General features: G+C 56.2%; 1 protein-coding gene across 1 annotated transcript in view; it reads right to left on the bottom strand.

Moving 5' to 3' along the window:
- Positions 1-12,163: 12,163 nt before the first annotated feature.
- RGS9 (regulator of G protein signaling 9) overlaps positions 12,164-21,346 on the bottom strand; it is a 21,041-nt gene continuing 11,858 nt past the window's right edge. Inside the window, exons 13-19 of the mRNA XM_044274024.1 lie at positions 20,170-20,285; positions 19,971-20,058; positions 19,720-19,858; positions 19,561-19,643; positions 18,929-19,043; positions 15,863-16,362; positions 12,164-13,866 (exon numbers count right to left, since the gene is read on the bottom strand). Coding sequence (XP_044129959.1) covers positions 13,716-13,866; positions 15,863-16,362; positions 18,929-19,043; positions 19,561-19,643; positions 19,720-19,858; positions 19,971-20,058; positions 20,170-20,285 — 1,192 coding nt within the window. The 3' untranslated portion in view covers positions 12,164-13,715. The remainder of the gene's footprint in view (positions 13,867-15,862; positions 16,363-18,928; positions 19,044-19,560; positions 19,644-19,719; positions 19,859-19,970; positions 20,059-20,169; positions 20,286-21,346) is intronic.

Genomic DNA, 21,346 nt, shown 5'->3' with positions numbered 1-21,346 from the left:
CAGCATTGCCAGACATTATCCAGTATCCTGTGCTCGCTGCAGCATTGCCAGACATTATCCAGTATCCTGTGCTCGCTGCAGCATTGCCTGACATTATCCAGTGTCCTGTGCTCGCTGCAGCATTGCCTGACATTATCCAGTATCCTGTGCTCGCTGCAGCATTGCCAGACATTATCCAGTATCCTGTGCTCGCTGCAGCATTGCCTGACATTATCCAGTGTCCTGTGCTCCCTGCAGCATTGTCTGACATTATCCAGTGTCCTGTGCTCCCTGCAGCATTGTCTGACATTATCCAGTGTCCTGTGCTCGCTGCAGCATTTCCGGACATTATCCAGTATCCTCTGCTCGCTGCAGCATTGCCGGACATTATCCAGTGTCCCTTGCTCCCTGCAGCATTGTCTGACATTATCCAGTATCCTGTGCTCCCTGCAGCATTGTCTGACATTATCCAGTGTCCTGTGCTCGCTGCAGCATTTCCGGACATTATCCAGTATCCTGTGCTCGCTGCAGCATTGCCGGACATTATCCAGTGTCCCTTGCTCCCTGCAGCATTGTCTGACATTATCCAGTATCCTGTGCTCCCTGCAGCATTGTCTGACATTATCCAGTATCTTGTGCTCGCTGCAGCATTGCCTGACATTATCCAGTATCCTGTGCTCGCTGCAGCATTGCCGGACATTATCCAGTATCCTGTGCTCGCTGCAGCATTGCCTGACATTATCCAGTGTCCTGTGCTCGCTGCAGCATTGCCGGACATTATCCAGTATCCTGTGCTCGCTGCAGCATTGCCTGACATTATCCAGTATCCTGTGCTCGCTGCAGCATTGCTGGACATTATCCAGTATCCTGTGCTCGCTGCTGCATTGCCGGACATTATCCAGTGTCCTGTGCTCGCTGCAGCATTGCCGGACATTATCCAGTGTCCTGTGCTCGCTGCAGCATTGCCTGACATTATCCAGTATCCTGTGCTCGCTGCAGCATTGTCGGACATTATCCAGTATCCTGTGCTCGCTGCAGCATTGCCGGACATTATCCAGTGTCCGGTGCTCGCTGCAGCATTGCCAGACATTATCCAGTATCCTGTGCTCGCTGCAGCATTGCCAGACATTATCCAGTATCCTGTGCTCGCTGCAGCATTGTCGGACATTATCCAGTATCCTGTGCTCGCTGCAGCATTGCCGGACATTATCCAGTGTCCTGTGCTCGCTGCAGCATTGCCGGACATTATCCAGTGTCCTGTGCTCCCTGCAGCATTGCCTGACATTATCCAGTATCCTGTGCTCGCTGCAGCATTGTCGGACATTATCCAGTATCCTGTGCTCGCTGCAGCATTGCTGGACATTATCCAGTGTCCTGTGCTCCCTGCAGCATTGCCTGACATTATCCAGTATCCTGTGCTCGCTGCAGCATAGCCTGACACTTCCCGGCAGCCCCTGCTGTATGCAGCTCTGGCGCTTACTCCCCATCCTGTAACACTGTGATGCTCTGTCCTGTTCAGTATCGTCCACACAGAGAGAAGGGACAGGGACTGGGGGCAGATAAGCGGCAATACGGGGCTCTGACGCCAGTGTGATCAGCACCTGCCACTCGTTATCGGAGTTGAGCTGTTGGGCAGGAAGCCTCCGTGTTCTCTTAGTAGATAAAACTCTTTTCCTTCAGCCGCCCAGAACTCAAAGGCAGGTGCTCCGGAGCCCCGCTCGCCCGAGGGCGAAGGTCGCGACTGCTTCTTTTACACACGACTCTTTGTTCATCTTCCAAATCAGCGGGAGAACTTTTTCCTTCAGTTTCTTAAGCGCCCGGCAGGAGAGTTCACTTTCCCCATCGTTAACCTTCGCCGTCCCCGCGCATTATATCGGCGCATTGTATTCCGGCCCACTCCGCGGCGGGCGACTTGGTACAGGTGGATCCAGCACAGCACGAGCGACTGAAGGCAGAAAACTCAGCCCCGCGCCGGCTTTTATCTAGTCTCTGAATAGAGGAGATTGTCAAATGTCAAGGCAGGAGCGCAGTGTGAGCGGGGAGGGGATGTCTGCCGCCCCCCGCCGCTCGCTAGGTATATAGCCCAGCCTTGATGCTGCCGGCGGACGGATCCGGTAAACAAACTAACAAATGCGCCCCATTGATCGCAGACAAAGAGGGTTTGAAGACGGATCTGTCTGCCCGTCCCGGCTTTGTTCATTCGCCTTCAAAGAGGCGCGCTGCGTGGTTCTGAGGTACAGAGAGTCCGAGCGGAGGGTTCTGGGTAACAGAAACACCCGGAGACCATACCGACCATTAACCCCTCCACATCTGCAGAACAGAGCAGTGCACAGGGGCAGGGCGATGTTCTGCAGGGACCTAGAGAGCTCAGAGGGGTAATAATCTGCAGAACCTAGCAGTGTACGGGGGCAGGGCGATGTTCTGCAGGAACCTAGAGAGCACAGGGGGCAACAATCTGCAGAACCTAGCAGGGTACAGGGGCAGGGCGATGTTCTGCAGGGACCTAGAGAGCTCAGAGGGGTAATAATCTGCAGAACCTAGCAGTGTACAGGGGCAGGGCAATGTTCTGCAGGGACCTAGAGAGCTCAGAGGGGTAATAATCTGCAGAACCTAGCAGTGTACAGGGCAGGGCAATGTTCTGCAGGGACCTAGAGAGCTCAAAGGGGTAATAATCTGCAGAACCTAGCAGTGTACAGGGACAGGGCGATGTTCTGCAGGGACCTAGAGACCTCAGAGGGGTAATAATCTGCAGAACCTAGCAGTGTACAGGAGCAGGGCGATGTTCTGCAGGGACCTAGAGAGCTCAGAGGGGTAATAATCTGCAGAACCTAGCAGTGTACAGGGGCAGGGCGATGTTCTGCAGGGACCTAGAGAGCTCAGAGGGGTAATAATCTGCAGAACCTAGCAGTGTACAGGAGCAGGGCAATGTTCTGCAGGGACCTAGAGAGCTCAGGGGGGTAATAATCTGCAGAACCTAGCAGTGTACAGGGGCAGGGCGATGTTCTGCAGGGACCTAGAGAGCTCAGAGGGGTAATAATCTGCAGAACCTAGCAGTGTACAGGGGCAGGGCGATGTTCTGCAGGGATCTAGAGAGCTCAGAGGGGTAACAATCTGCAGAACAGAGCAGTGCACAGGGGCAGGGCGATGTTCTGCAGGGACCTAGAGAGCTCAGGGGGGTAATAATCTGCAGAACCTAGCAGTGTACAGGGGCAGGGCGATGTTCTGCAGGGACCTAGAGAGCTCAGGGGGTAATAATCTGCAGAACCTAGCAGTGTACAGGGGCAGGGCGATGTTCTGCAGGGACCTAGAGAGCTCAGGGGGTAATAATCTGCAGAACCTAGCAGTGTACAGGGGCAGGGCGATGTTCTGCAGAGACCTAGAGAGCTCAGAGGGGTAACAATCTGCAGAACAGAGCAGTGTACAGGGGCAGGGCGATGTTCTGCAGGGACCTAGAGACCTCAGAGGAGTAATAATCTGCAGAACCTAGCAGTGTACAGGGGCAGGGCGATGGTCTGCAGGGACCTAGAGAGCTCAGAGGGGTAATAATCTGCAGAACCTAGCAGTGTACAGGGGCAGGGCGATGTTCTGCAGAGACCTAGAGAGCTCAGAGGAGTAATAATCTGCAGAACCTAGCAGTGTACAGGGGCAGGGCGATGTTCTGCAGGGACCTAGAGAGCTCAGAGGGGTAATAATCTGCAGAACCTAGCAGTGTACAGGGGCAGGGTGATGTTCTGCAGGAACCTAGAGAGCTCAGGGGGTAACAATCTGCAGAACCTAGCAGTGTACAGGGACAGGGCGATGTTCTGCAGGGCCCTAGAGAGCTCAGAGGGGTAATAATCTGCAGAACCTAGCAGTGTACAGGGGTAGGGCGATGTTCTGCAGGGACCTAGAGAGCTCAGAGGGGTAATAATCTGCAGAACCTAGCAGTGTACAGGGGCAGGGTGATGTTCTGCAGGAACCTAGAGAGCTCAGGGGGTAACAATCTGCAGAACCTAGCAGTGTACAGGGACAGGGCGATGTTCTGCAGGGCCCTAGAGAGCTCAGAGGGGTAATAATCTGCAGAACCTAGCAGTGTACAGGGGCAGGGCGATGTTCTGCAGGGACCTAGAGAGCTCAGGGGGTAACAATCTGCAGAACCTAGCAGTGTAAAGGGGCAGGGCGATGTTCTGCAGGGACCTAGAGAGCTCAGGGGGTAACAATCTGCAGAACAGAGCAGTGTACAGGGGCAGGGCAATGTTCTGCAGGGACCTAGAGAGCTCAGAGGGGTAATAATCTGCAGAACAGAGCAGTGTACAGGGGCAGGGCGATGTTCTGCAGAGACCTAGAGCGCTCAGAGGGGTAATAATCTGCAGAACCTAGCAGTGTACAGGGGCAGGGCGATGTTCTGCAGGGACCTAGAGAGCTCAGAGGGGTAATAATCTGCAGAACCTAGCAGTGTACAGGGGTAGGGCGATGTTCTGCAGGGACCTAGAGAGCTCAGAGGGGTAATAATCTGCAGAACCTAGCAGTGTACAGGGGCAGGGTGATGTTCTGCAGGAACCTAGAGAGCTCAGGGGGTAACAATCTGCAGAACCTAGCAGTGTACAGGGACAGGGCGATGTTCTGCAGGGCCCTAGAGAGCTCAGAGGGGTAATAATCTGCAGAACCTAGCAGTGTACAGGGGCAGGGCGATGTTCTGCAGGGACCTAGAGAGCTCAGGGGGTAACAATCTGCAGAACCTAGCAGTGTACAGGGGCAGGGCGATGTTCTGCAGGGACCTAGAGAGCTCAGGGGGTAACAATCTGCAGAGCAGAGCAGTGTACAGGGGCAGGGCGATGTTCTGCAGGGACCTAGAGAGCTCAGAGGGGTAATAATCTGCAGAACCTAGCAGTGTACAGGGACAGGGCGATGTTCTGCAGGGACCTAGAGAGCTCAGGGGGTAACAATCTGCAGAACAGAGCAGTGTACAGGGGCAGGGCAATGTTCTGCAGGGACCTAGAGAGCTCAGAGGGGTAATAATCTGCAGAACCTAGCAGTGTACAGGGGCAGGGCGATGTTCTGCAGGGACCTAGAGAGCTCAGAGGGGTAACAATCTGCAGAACAGAGCAGTGTACAGGGGCAGGGCGATGTTCTGCAGGGACCTAGAGAGCTCAGAGGGGTAATAATCTGCAGAACCTAGCAGTGTACAGGGCAGGGCGATGTTCTGCAGGGACCTAGAGAGCTCAGAGGGGTAACAATCTGCAGAACAGAGCAGTGTACAGGGGCAGGGCGATGTTCTGCAGGGATCTAGAGAGCTCAGAGGGGTAACAATCTGCAGAACAGAGCAGTGTACAGGGGCAGGGCGATGTTCTGCAGGGACCTAGAGAGCTCAGGGGGGTAATAATCTGCAGAACCTAGCAGTGTACAGGGGCAGGGCGATGTTCTGCAGGGACCTAGAGAGCTCAGGGGGTAATAATCTGCAGAACCTAGCAGTGTACAGGGGCAGGGCGATGTTCTGCAGGGACCTAGAGAGCTCAGAGGGGTAACAATCTGCAGAACAGAGCAGTGTACAGGGGCAGGGCGATGTTCTGCAGGGACCTAGAGACCTCAGAGGAGTAATAATCTGCAGAACCTAGCAGTGTACAGGGGCAGGGCGATGGTCTGCAAGGACCTAGAGAGCTCAGAGGGGTAATAATCTGCAGAACCTAGCAGTGTACAGGGGCAGGGCGATGTTCTGTAGGGACCTAGAGTGCTCAAAGGGGTAATAATCTGCAGAACCTAGCAGTGTACAGGGACAGGGCGATGTTCTGCAGGGACCTAGAGAGCTCAGAGGGGTAATAATCTGCAGAACCTAGCAGTGTACAGGGGCAGGGCGATGTTCTGCAGAGACCTAGAGCGCTCAGAGGGGTAATAATCTGCAGAACCTAGCAGTGTACAGGGGCAGGGCGATGTTCTGCAGGGCCCTAGAGAGCTCAGAGGGGTAATAATCTGCAGAACCTAGCAGTGTACAGGGGCAGGGCGATGTTCTGCAGGGACCTAGAGAGCTCAGGGGGTAACAATCTGCAGAACCTAGCAGTGTACAGGGGCAGGGCGATGTTCTGCAGGGACCTAGAGAGCTCAGGGGGTAACAATCTGCAGAACAGAGCAGTGTACAGGGGCAGGGCGATGTTCTGCAGGGACCTAGAGAGCTCAGAGGGGTAATAATCTGCAGAACCTAGCAGTGTACAGGGACAGGGCGATGTTCTGCAGGGACCTAGAGAGCTCAGGGGGTAACAATCTGCAGGACAGAGCAGTGTACAGGGACAGGGCGATGTTCTGCAGCGACCTAGAGAGCTCAGGGGGTAATAATCTGCAGAACAGAGCAGTGTACTGGGGCAGGGCAATGTTCTGCAGGGACCTAGAGAGCTCAGAGGGGTAACAATCTGCAGAACAGAGCAGTGTACAGGGGCAGGGTGATGTTCTGCAGGGACCTAGAGAGCTCAGAGGGGTAACAATCTGCAGAACAGAGCAGTGTACAGGGGCAGGGCGATGTTCTGCAGGGATCTAGAGAGCTTAGGGGGTAATAATCTGCAGAACAGAGCAGCGTACAGGGGCAGAGCAGGGATCTACAGACCTCAAGGGGTAATAATCTGCAGAACAGAGCAATGTACACTCAATGTAGACTCAGTGGTGTAATAATCTGCAGGATATATCACTATGTATGTCAGGAGGTAGAGAGGACAGAGCGATGTTCTGCAGATCTCTATAGGTCAGTGGTGTAATAATCTGCAGGATATATCACTGTGTATTTGTCAGGAGATAGCATTGTACTGCTGAGTGGAGTAATGTTCTGCAGAAATGTGAGCAGTGCATTGCACTGCAGGGAGATGAACTGTGTAATGTTCTGCAGGGAGGCGAGCAGTGCAATGTTCTGCAGGGAGGCGAGCAGTGCAATGTCAGGCAGAAGGTGAGCTGAGAAATGTTCTGCATAGAGGTAAACGGTGTAATGTTCTGCAGAGCACACACAGGACTCGGGGAGGCTGCAGACATCTTTATTGTACATTACAGTAAGGCATCAGACACAGGTTGTCACACAAAACGCATCGGAAGGGCAGGACGGCGGGCGAGGGTGGCAGGGTGAGGACGACGGGGCGAGGGTGGCAGGGTGAGGACGACGGGGCGAGGATGGCAGGGTGAGGACGACGGGGCGAGGGGTGCGGGGTGAGGACGACGGGGCGAGGGGTGCGGGGTGAGGACGACGGGGCGAGGGTGGCAGGGTGAGGACGATGGGGCGAGGGTGGCAGGGTGAGGACGACAGGGCGAGGGTGGCAGGGTGAGGACGATGGGGTGAGGATGACGGGGCGAGGGTGGCAGGGTGAGGATGACGGGGCGAGGGTGGCAGGGCGAGGGTGACGGGGACAACGAGGCGAGGGTGGCGGGGTGAGGACGACGAGGCGAGGCGTAAACGTCTTACTGCTGAGTTTTGGTGCACAATGTCTCAGCCTGAGCTGCACCAGACATCAATAATAACTATACCGCACTCCTGCACCTCACCTCTATACCGCACCCCTGCTCTATACCGCACTTTTCCTCTATACCGCACCCCTGCTCCTCACCTCTCCTCTATACCGCACTTTTCCTCTATACCGCACCCCTGCTCCTCACCTCTCCTCTATACCGCACCCCTGCTCCTCACCTCTCCTCTATACCGCACTTTTCCTCTATACCGCACTCCTGCACCTCACCTCTATACCGCACCCCTGCTCTATACCGCACTTTTCCTCTATACCGCACTCCTGCACCTCACCTCTATACCGCACCCCTGCTCTATACCGCACTTTTCCTCTATACCGCACTCCTGCACCCCTGCTCTATACCGCACTTTTCCTCTATACCGCACTCCTGCACCTCACCTCTATACCGCACCCCTGCTCTATACCGCACTTTTCCTCTATACCGCACTCCTGCACCCCACCTCTATACCGCACCCCTGCTCTATACCGCACTTTTCCTCTATACCGCACTCCTGCACCTCACCTCTATACCGCACCCCTGCTCTATACCGCACTTTTCCTCTATACCGCACTCCTGCACCTCACCTCTATACCGCACCCCTGCTCTATACCGCACTTTTCCTCTATACCGCACTCCTGCACCCCACCTCTATACCGCACCCCTGCTCTATACCGCACTTTTCCTCTATACCGCACTCCTGCACCTCACCTCTATACCGCACCCCTGCTCTATACCGCACTTTTCCTCTATACCGCACTCCTGCACCTCACCTCTATACCGCACCCCTGCTCTATACCGCACTTTTCCTCTATACCGCACTCCTGCACCTCACCTCTATACCGCACCCCTGCTCTATACCGCACTTTTCCTCTATACCGCACTCCTGCACCTCACCTCTATACCGCACCCCTGCTCTATACCGCACTTTTCCTCTATACCGCACTCCTGCACCTCACCTCTATACCGCACCCCTGCTCTATACCGCACTTTTCCTCTATACCGCACTCCTGCACCTCACCTCTATACCGCACCCCTGCTCTATACCGCACTTTTCCTCTATACCGCACTCCTGCACCTCACCTCTATACCGCACCCCTGCTCTATACTGCACTTTTCCTCTATACCGCACCCCTGCTCTATACCGCCCCCCTGAACCTCACCTCTCCTCTATACCGCACCCCACCTCTATACCGCACCCCTGCTCTATACCGCACTTTTCCTCTATACAGCACTCCTGCACCTCACCTCTATACCGCACTTTTCCTCTATACCGCACTCCTGCACCTCACCTCTATACCACACCCCTGCTCTATACCGCACTTTTCCTCTATACCGCACCCCTGCTCTATACCGCCCCCCTGAACCTCACCTCTCCTCTCCTCTATACCGCACCCCACCTCTATACCGCACCCCTGCTCCTCACCTCTCCTCTATACCGCACTTCTCCTCTATACCGCACCCCTGCACCTCACCTCTATACCGCACCCCTGCTCTATACCGCACTTTTCCTCTATACCGCACTCCTGCACCTCACCTCTATACCGCACCCCTGCTCTATACCGCACTTTTCCTCTATACCGCACCCCTGCTCTATACCGCCCCCCTGAACCTCACCTCTCCTCTATACCACACCCCACCTCTATACCGCACCCCTGCTCCTCACCTCTCCTCTATACCGCACTTCTCCTCTATACCGCACCCCTGCACCTCATCTCTATACCGCACCCCTGCTCTATACCGCACCTCTCCTCTATACCGCACCCCTAAACCTCACCTCTCCTCTATACCGCACCCCTGCTTTTCCTCTATACCGCACCCCTGCTCTATACCGCCCCCCTGAACCTCACCTCTCCTCTCCTCTATACCGCACCCCACCTCTATACCGCACCCCTGCTCCTCACCTCTCCTCTATACCGCACTTCTCCTCTATACCGCACCCCTGCACCTCACCTCTATACCGCACCCCTGCTCTATACCGCACTTTTCCTCTATACCGCACTCCTGCACCTCACCTCTATACCGCACCCCTGCTCTATACCGCACTTTTCCTCTATACCGCACTCCTGCACCTCACCTCTATACCGCACCCCTGCTCTATACCGCACTTTTCCTCTATACCGCACTCCTGCACCTCACCTCTATACCGCACCCCTGCTCTATACCGCACTTTTCCTCTATACCGCACCCCTGCTCTATACCGCCCCCCTGAACCTCACCTCTCCTCTCCTCTATACCACACCCCACCTCTATACCGCACCCCTGCTCCTCACCTCTCCTCTATACCGCACTTCTCCTCTATACCGCACCCCTGCACCTCATCTCTATACCGCACCCCTGCTCTATACCGCACCTCTCCTCTATACCGCACCCCTAAACCTCACCTCTCCTCTATACCGCACCCCTGCTTTTCCTCTATACCGCCCCCCTGAACCTCACCTCTCCTCTCCTCTATACCGCACCCCACCTCTATACCGCACCCCTGCTCCTCACCTCTCCTCTATACCGCACTTCTCCTCTATACCGCACCCCTGCACCTCACCTCTATACCGCACCCCTGCTCTATACCGCACTTTTCCTCTATACCGCACTCCTGCACCTCACCTCTATACCGCACCCCTGCTCTATACCGCACTTTTCCTCTATACCGCACTCCTGCTCTATACCGCCCCCCTGAACCTCACCTCTCCTCTATACCGCACCCCACCTCTCCTCTATACCGCACTTCTCCTCTATACCGCACCCCTGCACCTCATCTCTATACCGCACCCCTGCTCTATACCGCACCTCTCCTCTATACCGCACCCCTAAACCTCACCTCTCCTCTATACCGCACCCCTGCACCTCATCTCTATACCACACCCCTGCACCCCACCTCTATAGCGCACCCCTGCACCTCATCTCTATACCACACCCCTGCACCCCACCTCTATAGCGCACCCCTTTACCCCATCTCTATAGCACAACACTGCACCCCTGCACCCCACCCCTGCACCCCACCTCTATACCGCACCCCTGCACCCCACCTCTATACCGCACCCCTGCACCTCACCTCTATACCGCACCCCTGCACCTCACCTCTATACCGCACCGCTGCACCCCACCTCTATAGCGCACCCCACCTCTATACCGCACTGCTGCACCCCACCTCTATAGCGCACCGCTGCACCTCACCTCTATACCGCACCCCTGAACCTCACATCTATACCGCACCCCTGCACCTCATCTCTATACCACACCCCCTGCACCTCATCTCTATACCGCACCGCTGCACCCCACCTCTATACCACACCCCCTGCACCTCATCTCTATACCGCACCCCTGCACCTCATCTCTATACCACACCCCCTGCACCCCACCTCTATACCGCACCGCTGCACCCCACCTCTATAGCGCACCCCTGCACCCCACCTCTATACCGCACTGCTGCACCCCACCTCTATAGCGCACCCCACCTCTATACCGCACCGCTGCACCCCACCTCTATAGCGCACCCCTGCACCCCACCTCTATACTGCACCCCACCTCTATACTGCACCCCACCTCTATACCGCACCGCTGCACCCCACCTCTATACTGCACCCCACCTCTATACTGCACCCCTGCACCCCACCTCTATACTGCACCCCACCTCTATACTGCACCGCTGCACCCCACCTCTATACTGCACCCCACCTCTATACTGCACCGCTGCACCCCACCTCTATACTGCACCCCTTTACCCCATCTCTATAGCACAACACTGCACCCCACCTCTATAGCGCACCCAGGCACCCCACCTCTATACCGCACCCCTGCACCCCACCTCTATAGCGCAACACTGCACCCCACCTCTATAGAGCACCCAGGCTCCCTACCTCTATACTGCACCCCACCTCTATACCGTACCCCTGAACCTCACCTCTCCCCTATACCGCACCGCTGCACCTCACCTCTATACCACACCCCTGAACCTCACCTCTATACCGCACCCCTGAACCTCACCCCACCTCTATACTGCACCCCTGAACCTCACCCCACCTCTATACCGCACCCCTGCACCTCACCTCTATACCGCACCCCTGAACCTCACCCCACCTCTATACCGCACCCCTGAACCTCACCCCACCTCTATACCGCACCGCTGCACCTCACCTCTATACCACACCCCCTGCACCTCACCTCTATAGCGCACCCCTGCACCTCACCTCTATAGCGCACCCCTGCACCTCACCTCTATAGCGCACCCAGGCACCCCACCTCTATACCGCACCGCTGCACCTCACCTCTATACCGCACTCCTGCACCTCACCTCTATACCACACCCCCTGCACCTCACCTCTATAGCGCACCCCTGCACCTCACCTCTATAGCGCACCCCTGCACCTCACCTCTATAGCGCACCCAGGCACCCCACCTCTATACCGCACCGCTGCACCTCACCTCTATACCGCACCGCTGCACCTCACCTCTATACCACACCCCCTGCACCTCATCTCTATACCGCACCCCTGAACCTCACATCTATACCACACCCCCTGCACCTCATCTCTATACCGCACCCCTGAACCTCACCCCACCTCTATAGCGCAACCCTGCACCTCACTTTTATACCGCACCCCTGAACCTCACCCCACCTCTATACCGCACCCCTGCACATCACCTCTCCTCACCTCTATACCACACCCCTGCATCTCACTTCTATACCGCACCCCTGCACCTCACCTCTATACCGCACCCCTGCACCCCACATCTATACCGCACCCCTGCACAGGGACGGTTTTGTCAACATATGGGGGAGAATCTTCATAATTTGGTGACAAATCACTGCAATCACATCCAGAGCTGCTGTTCGATGTCTCCTACTCCGGTCACATCCAGAGCTGCAGTCAGTCTTACATCACCTTCTATTCTCCATATACCGGAGGGATCAGCAACCTCCGACTGTTCTTAAACTACAACTCCCAGAATCCTCCTTTCACATCTATACAGCTGAGTAAGTGCTCCTGTTGGGAGTTGTAGTTTAGCTACAGCTGGAGTGCTGATCCCTGACACCCAGGAACCACCGCTACATTGTGACAGAACTCCCATAATGCATTGCACTGTGCTGCACTAGAGATACAACAGTGCATAATACCGCCACCAGCTCTGGATGGAACTGGAGCATGAGCTAACTGCAGAATTGTACATGCAGCTCTGGCAGTGACTGGCGTATGAGACATGATGTAACTGCAGAATTGTACATGCAGCTCTGGCAGTGACTGGAGTATGAGACATGATGTAACTGCAGAATTGTACATGCAGCTCTGGCAGTGACTGGCGTATGAGACATGATGTAACTGCAGAATTGTACATGCAGCTCTGGCAGTGACTGGCGTATGAGACATGATGTAACTGCAGAATTGTACATGCAGCTCTGGCAGTGACTGGAGTATGAGACATGATGTAACTGCAGAATTGTACATGCAGCTCTGGCAGTGACTGGAGTATGAGACATGATGTAACTGCAGAATTGTACATGCAGCTCTGGCAGTGACTGGAGTATGAGACATGATGTAACTGCAGAATTGTACATGCAGCTCTGGCAGTGACTGGCGTATGAGACATGATGTAACTGCAGAATTGTACATGCAGCTCTGGCAGTGACTGGCGTATGAGACATGATGTAACTGCAGAATTGTACATGCAGCTCTGGCAGTGACTGGAGTATGAGACATGATGTAACTGCAGAATTGTACATGCAGCTCTGGCAGTGACTGGCGTATGAGACATGATGTAACTGCAGAATTGTACGTGCAGCTCTGGCAGTGACTGGAGTATGAGACATGATGTAACTGCAGAATTGTACATGCAGCTCTGGCAGTGACTGGAGTATGAGACATGATGTAACTGCAGAATTGTACATGCAGCTCTGGCAGTGACTGGCGTACAGCACATGAGGTTGCTCCTCAGCTTTACCGTGGCCCCTGGCGCTGGGGGCCCCTGGGTAGCCATACATTGGAGGTAGATGATGAGGTGGGATCTGCAGATACTGGGGTGCCCGCCCCCGATATCACACGGAGGCAATGCCCGTCCCCCGATGCGGCACAAGTGACACTGAATAGAGGAGGACTGACGGGCTACACCATGCTGGACCCTAGTCACCCCCGAAGCAGCGGCCGGGGTGGAGGGCAGGGGTTTTTGGCTAATACTGCTGTGCTTCAGTGACAGAGGAGCTCCGCCCCCCGCCGGCAGTGAACTGGTTAATGGTGGAGGCGATCGCTGCGGATCCTAATGCACTTGGTTATCCGGGCGGCTCCGGGCGCCGCTTATCCGGCCTTCCCCTCTTCCAGGATGTTCTCCCAGGGGCAGATCACCTCCTGGATGGAGTCCTTACAGGCCAGCGGGCCCTCCTCCTCCTCAGAGTCCATGGGGTAGATCCGGCACTCCGCGGGGATGTCCACCTTAATCTGGAAGAAGCTGCAATCGGGGAAAGGGTTAAATCAGGCGGCGAAGGAAATGGTCCTGGGGGCCCCAGAGATGCATGCACAGCCCCTCCCAGAGCATTCAGACCAGGATTTCCCATAATTCTTCTATCTGGGAGCGCCGAGCCCACTAGAAGCCACTAGTAATGTCTGGCCTATTCTATGTGGCAATGCTAATCCCTATGAAGAAGCCACTAGAAATGTCTGGCCTATTCTTCTATGTGGGAATACTAATCCCTATGAAGAAGGCACTAGTAATGCCTGGCCTATTCTATGTGCGAATGCTAATCCCTATGAAGAAGCCACTAGTAATGTCTGGCCTATTCTTCTATGTGGGAATACTAATCCCTATGAAGAAGGCACTAGTAATGCCTGGTTTATTCTATGTGGGAGCGCCACTCAATGTCTGGCCTATTCTATGTGCCATCGCCGATCCCTATGGAGAACCGACTAGTAATATCTGGACTATTCCATGTGCAAGGGCTTGATCCCTATAACGAAGCCACTTATAATGTCTGACCTATTCGATGTGGGAATGCCAATTCCTATAAAGCCACCAGTAATGTCTGGCCGAGTCGTCTATGATGCAGCGCTTATCCCTATAAAGACACCACTAGTAATGTCTGGCCTGTTCTTCTATGTGGGAATACTAATCCCTATAAAGAAGCCACTAGTAATGTCTGGCCTATTCTATGTGGCAATGCTAATCCCTATGAAGAAGCCACTAGTAATGTCTGGCAGAATGCCAATTCCTATAAAGCCACCAGTAATGTCTGGCCGAGTCGTCTATGATGCAGCGCTTATCCCTATAAAGAAGCCACTCGTAATGTCTGGCCTGTTCTTCTATGTGGGAATACTAATCCCTATAAAGAAGCCACTAGTAATGTCTGGCCTATTCTATGTGGCAATGCTAATCCCTATGAAGAAGCCACTAGTAATGTCTGGCCTATTCTTCGATGTGGGAATACAAATCCCTATAAAGAAGCCACTAGTAATGTCTAGCCTATTCTATGTGGGAATACTAATCCCTATAAAGAAGCCACTAGTAATGTCTGGCCTATTCTTCTATGTGGGAATGCTAATCCCTATGAAGAAGCCACTAGTAATGTCTGGCCTATTTTCTGGGTGGATTTTCCTGACTTTTCCCAGGAATGTCATCTCCCTGACACTCACACACCTCGGGTTTTACCCTTGCGTCCTGCGATGGATTCATGCAGTGATGAAATTGGGAGCTGAATAGTTAACGTGCAGGAGTGGGAAGCATCAGAACACATAAGGGGCGGCCGCCAACACGTATGCTCCATGCAGACCGCGGGCGTCTCTCCGATGGGGGGACGCTGATGAAGCGAAACACACAGAACATGATGATATGTGGCGAGAAGGAACATTCAACCCAGTGTTGGCCCCCGGGGGGACGTTGCAGTCTCATCCCCAAACTGAGCACCAGGGGGCACTGCAGCCTCATCCCACTGCCGGACACCGGGGGGACGCGACGCTGCAGCCTCATCCCACTGCCGGACACCGGGGGGCGCTGCAGCCTCATCCCACTGCCGGACACCGGGGGGACGCGACGCTGCAGCCTCATCCCACTGCCGGACACCGGGGGGACGCGACGCTGCAGCCTCATCCCACTGCCGGACACCGGGGGGACGCTGCAGCCTCATCCCACTGCCGGACACCGGGGGAACGCTGCAGCCTCATCCCACTGCCGGACACCGGGGGAACGCTGCAGCCTCATCCCACTGCCGGACACCGGGGGAACGCTGCAGCCTCATCCCACTGCCGGACACCGGGGGAACGCTGCAGCCTCATCCCACTGCCGGACACCGGGGGAACGCTGCAGCCTCATCCCCGAACGGAGCCCCCGGGGGGACAAGACACGAGGTGGTAATCACGTGAGCACACACAGGAGAAACGAGGCGCTATGACACAGACGGAGGCGGCAGCCATGACGGATGGAGGAGGAGCTTAGTTACAATGACCCCACTTACTTGGTCACCTTCTTCGTCTGTTGGAGTTGCTGCTCCAGCTCGTTCAGCGGCTGCACTTTGCCGTGATTCACCGCCGGGCACTTGGGTGAGAGGGTGGCAAAAACAGGCGAGTTGGAGCACCCTCGTTTCAGCAGCTTGCTGAAGGACAGGGTCACCTTGGATTTCGGAGCCGTCTTGATCTCCAGCGGGACGGACAGGTGGTTCCCGCCAGACTCCGATCCGAAAGACACCTCTGTGTTGTCGGTGGAGGAGGGGTACTGGTTGTCGGACTGGTGGGCCTCGCTGGGCTCCCACTTTCTCTCCACGCCCGGCGTGCTCTCTATCGCCACGCTAATAGGAGAAGGGCAGGCGGCACAGTTTGGTAAAGTGACGTGTCCGGGCGACGGCGTGCAGAGCTCCAGTCTGGGCTGGCAGGGCAGGAAAGGACTCGCCGGGGAGGGGGGGGCACAGGTACCGGTGTAGACCGTCAGGTGAGGTATTGGAGCGGTGTAATGGCACAGCTGTGGGAGAGACCAGAGGGAGGTTATGAGCGGGACCACAACATCGCATCGGGCCCCAGGAGAGCGCCAGGACACATCACGCAGGTACATGACGGCACGCATCGGGCCCCAGGAGAGCGCCAGGACACATCCTGGAGGTACATGACGGCACGCATCGGGCCCCAGGACACATCCTGGAGGTACATGACGGCACGCATCGGGCCCCAGGACACATCATGGAGGTACATGACGGCACGCATCGAGCGCCAGGACACATCATGGAGGTACATGACGGCACGCATCGGGCCCCAGGACACATCATGCAGGTACATGACGGCACGCATCGGGCCCCAGGACACATCATGGAGGTACATGACGGCACGCATCGGGCCCCAGGAGAGCGCCAGGACACATCATGGAGGTACATGACGGCACGCATCGGGCCCCAGGACACATCATGGAGGTACATGACGGCACACATCGGGCCCCAGGAGAGCGCCAGGACACATCATGCAGGTACATGACGGCACGCATCGGGCCCCAGGAGAGCGCCAGGACACATCATGCAGGTACATGACGGCACGCATCGGGCCCCAGGAGAGCGCCAGGACACATCATGCAGGTACATGACGGCACGCATCGGGCCCCAGGAGAGCGCCAGGACACATCATGCAGGTACATGACGGCACGCATCGGGCCCCAGGAGAGCGCCAGGACACATCATGCAGGTACATGACGGCACGCATCGGCCCCAGGAGAGCGCCAGGACACATCATGCAGGTACATGACGGCACGCATCGGGCCCCAGGAGAGCGCCAGGACACATCATGCAGGTACATGACGGCACGCATCGGGCCCCAGGAGAGCGCCAGGACACATCATGCAGGTACATGACGGCACGCATCGGCCCCAGGAGAGCGCCAGGACACATCATGCAGGTACATGACGGCACGCATCGGGCCCCAGGAGAGCGCCAGGACACATCATGCAGGTACATGACGGCACGCATCGGGCCCCAGGAGAGCGCCAGGACACATCATGGAGGTACATGACAGCACACATCGGGCCCCAATAGAACGCCAGGACACATCATGCAGGTATATGACGGCACGCATCGGGCCCCAGGACACATCATGCAGGTACATGACGGCACGCAACAATTGGACCCCCAAGAGAGCGCCAGGACACATCATGCAGGTACATGACGGCACGCATCGGGCCCCAATAGAACGCCAGGACACATCATGGAGATACAGGACGGCACGCATCGGGCCCCAGGAGAACGCCAGGACACATCATGCAGGTACACGACGGCACGCAGCGGGCCCCAGGAGAGCGCCAGGACACATCATGCAGGTACATGACGGCACGCATCGGGCCCCAGGAGAACACTAGGACACATCATGCAGGCACATGACGGCACGCAACAATTGGACCCCCAAGAGAGCGTCAGGACACATCATGCGGGTACATGACGGCACGCATCGGTCCCCAAGAGAGCGCCAGGACACATCATGCAGGTACATGACGGCACACAACAATTGGGCCCCAGGAGAGCACCAGGAAACTTCAGGGGCCTTTACTACTGCAGACTGTCCCCAGAGCAACTAGGAGCTAACTGCAGTACCTAATCTCAGCCTGCAGGTGGCAGATCAGCTTGGTAATACTACCACCTAGTGGCTGAGAAGAGGCACTGCAGCCGCACAAACAAGACTTTGCATAGTGTTATAAATCTACACTTCCATGCGACAGAACATGCTGAGAGTTATAGTCTCAATGTAGGAAATTTCCTAGGATTCTCTTGGAGCATGAGGCAGAAACAGGAGGATGAAATGGATGCCAGAGCGGTGGTGTAACGTTTATTGAGTGTGAAATGGCAGGACGTGACCGGTGAAGGGGGTAAAACATACAGGAGGTCTACGCATCAATCCCCGGTATCTGCCAGACTCCAATCCCCCACCACTGCCAAGATCTCTGCTCGCCGTCAGTGAATGGGAACATTCTTCTTTACACTCAGGGTACACTGTGACAAACCCTCAACTGTGAGAACACCATAGCAGGGATTCAGGCTTTGGATGAAAACAATGAATGTTCCCAGTCACTGACAGTAAGCAGAGATCTTAAAAATGGTGAACAAATGATACACAAAGTCCATTAGCTGCAGAACTTTTCGTGACGCCTTCCTGCGACTTTCTCCGATGTCTCTCAGAGCCTGTAGCTCCACCGCACACGTATAGCGCGTAGGTAACCTGCTCCGGGCGAGGGGATGTTATTTGCTTACCCATAGGAACGACACCTCTACTCTGCTTCACCCCTCCTTACGGAGTGTAGGTCCAGCGGACCCTATAATTACTACTACCACCATCCTCATCTCCAACTGACCATGAGAACCCAGCTACATAGAGCAGTGGGGACATCTAGTGGCCACAGAGGGAACTGCGCTAGAATCTCCTGGTCGCCTACAGCTGATTCTATAACTCTGGCCTCTACGCCCCGTGCTGGGGCCCTGCACCTTCGGGGCCCCGGCCTAGTTTGGTTTAGCGGGCTCCTGCTTGGGCTGATTTCGGCGGTCTAGCTTGCTCATGACCTGTGTGATATCCACAGTGTTGGCGGCTTCTCTCGCCTTGGCCTCCTCCTCCAGCTGGCGCAGGATCACCGGGCTGGGACTCGACCTCCGATGTCGCCGCATGAACGGGAAATTACTGCCGGGAGAAGACAGACAGACATCACTTATACAGAACCAACGCCTCAACATCCCTGCTTGCTGTCAGTGAATGGTGTACACAGTTGGATCAGTGGGAAGGTCTCTGGGGACCACGGAGGAGACATGAAGGAGTCTCCCAGCCGCCGCCATGTGCAGACAATTAGAGCTTCACGAGAGGCGAGCAGATGTGGCGGCAGGGACACGCCAGCTTTAACCTCTTCTTTCCGCTTTTGAAATGTGCCGAGAAGGGACCCAATACTCCCCCGCACCTCTCTCCCTGTGTGTCAGTCTTCACTGCACTTCTGGCATTCTAGTCATAAATAAAGATAGGTCTGATATAGCTACAGGTCCAGTGAATATCACCAGTAATGTGATATGGGGGGCTCCCGGGTGCACCTCCCCGATGCGCCATGTCTAGAGCATCCGCGGAGATGTACGGATTTAGTGGGGAGACCCGAGTCCTGGGGGCCCCGTTATTACAAGTCCCCGCTATCCGCCGCCATGGCTGTACTTGCCTTTTCTTGGTCTCCTGCGGGACGACGGCCTTGTTCAGCATCTCCTTGTAGATGGGAGACTTCAGGTACCTGGCGTACGAATCCTACTGGGAGAAAGAAGGACATGGCAGAGGCTGCGCAGTGGGCGGGGCCGCGACACCACGCGCAGCAACACCAGACCTTTTTCATCAGCATGTAGATGTGCGTCTGGGCGGCGTCCAGCACGTAGCGGTGCGGGTGCTTCAGCCCCTTCACCGTGATCTCCATCGTTTTACCGTCTATATTGATCCAGCGTCTGGCGCCAGGAGCGAGGAACAACCTGGAGAGGAAAAGGATTTCCGTAAGTGGGGAATTTAACCTGTACTGATACACTGTAACGCCCCCTCAGCTGTGTGAGCACAGGACGGACCCTCCACCCCGACCGCACTCACTTGTAGATCTCCTCCGCCTTGTCCTTCACCTTGGACTGATCGCCGTATTTCAGGTCCTCACAAGCCTCCCAGAAACTCATGTTCTCCCCTTCAAAGAGACAGAAGACACCGTGATCCCAGGCCCTCAGGGGAGAGGCTGCCCAAGCGCCGGCCCTTTAAGAAGGCATCGGCTATGGGTAGAGTTCCCCTTTAGATTTACCGCTGAACTCTTTCTTCAGGAATTGCTGGAAGCTTTGCCGTCCTTTAGGATCGCGGATCAGCTCGCTGAAGTTAAAGGCCCAGCGCTCGACCCGCAGCTTCGTAGGAATCTCCACTCTGGAAGACAGGTAAACGTCTATTCACTGACTGCTGGAAGAGGTCTTGCAGACGGTGATAAACCATGTGACGCCACAGAACCAGGAAGTGCTTTCTGTTCACCCCTCGGGGCTCCTGTAGCTGAATTACACTCCACCAGGGGGCGGCACACACACCATACCGCTCCACCGGGGGGGCGGCACACACACCATAACGCTCCACAGGGGGGCGGCACACACCATAACGCTCCACCGGGGGGCGGCAGAGAAACGAACGCTCCACCGGGGGGCGGCACACACCATAACGCTCCACAGGGGGGCGGCACACATCATAACGCTCCACCAGGGGGCGGCACACACCATAACGCTCCACCGGGGGGCGGCACACACCATAACGCTCCACCGGGGGGCGGCACACACCATAACGCTCCACCGGGGGGGCGGCACACACCATAACGCTCCACCGGGGGGGCGGCACACACCATAACGCTCCACCGGGGGGGCGGCACACACCATAACGCTCCACCGGGGGGGCGGCACACACCATAACGCTCCACCGGGGGGGCGGCACACACCATAACGCTCCACCGGGGGGGCGGCACACACCATAACGCTCCACCGGGGGGGCGGCACACACCATAACGCTCCACCGGGGGGCGGCACACACCATAACGCTCCACCGGGGGGCGGCACACACCATAACGCTCCACCGGGGGGCGGCACACACCATAACGCTCCACCGGGGGGCGGCACACACCATAACGCTCCACCGGGGGGCGGCACACACCATAACGCTCCACCGGGGGGCGGCACACACCATAACGCTCCACCGGGGGGCGGCACACACCATAACGCTCCACCGGGGGGCGGCACACACCATAACACTCCACCGGGGGGCGGCACACACCATAACGCTCCACCGGGGGGCGGCACACACCATAACGCTCCACCGGGGGGCGGCACACACACCATAACGCTCCACGAGGGGGCGGCACACACCATAACGCTCCACCATAGAAAATAGAATGTGTCGGCAGATAAGAACCATTTGGCCCATCTAGTCTGCCCCATATACTGAATACT

Source organism: Bufo gargarizans, unplaced genomic scaffold (assembly GCF_014858855.1).
Source record: "Bufo gargarizans isolate SCDJY-AF-19 unplaced genomic scaffold, ASM1485885v1 original_scaffold_1395_pilon, whole genome shotgun sequence".
Taxonomy (NCBI): domain Eukaryota; kingdom Metazoa; phylum Chordata; class Amphibia; order Anura; family Bufonidae; genus Bufo; species Bufo gargarizans.
This window is presented reverse-complemented; position numbering and strand designations above follow the sequence as displayed.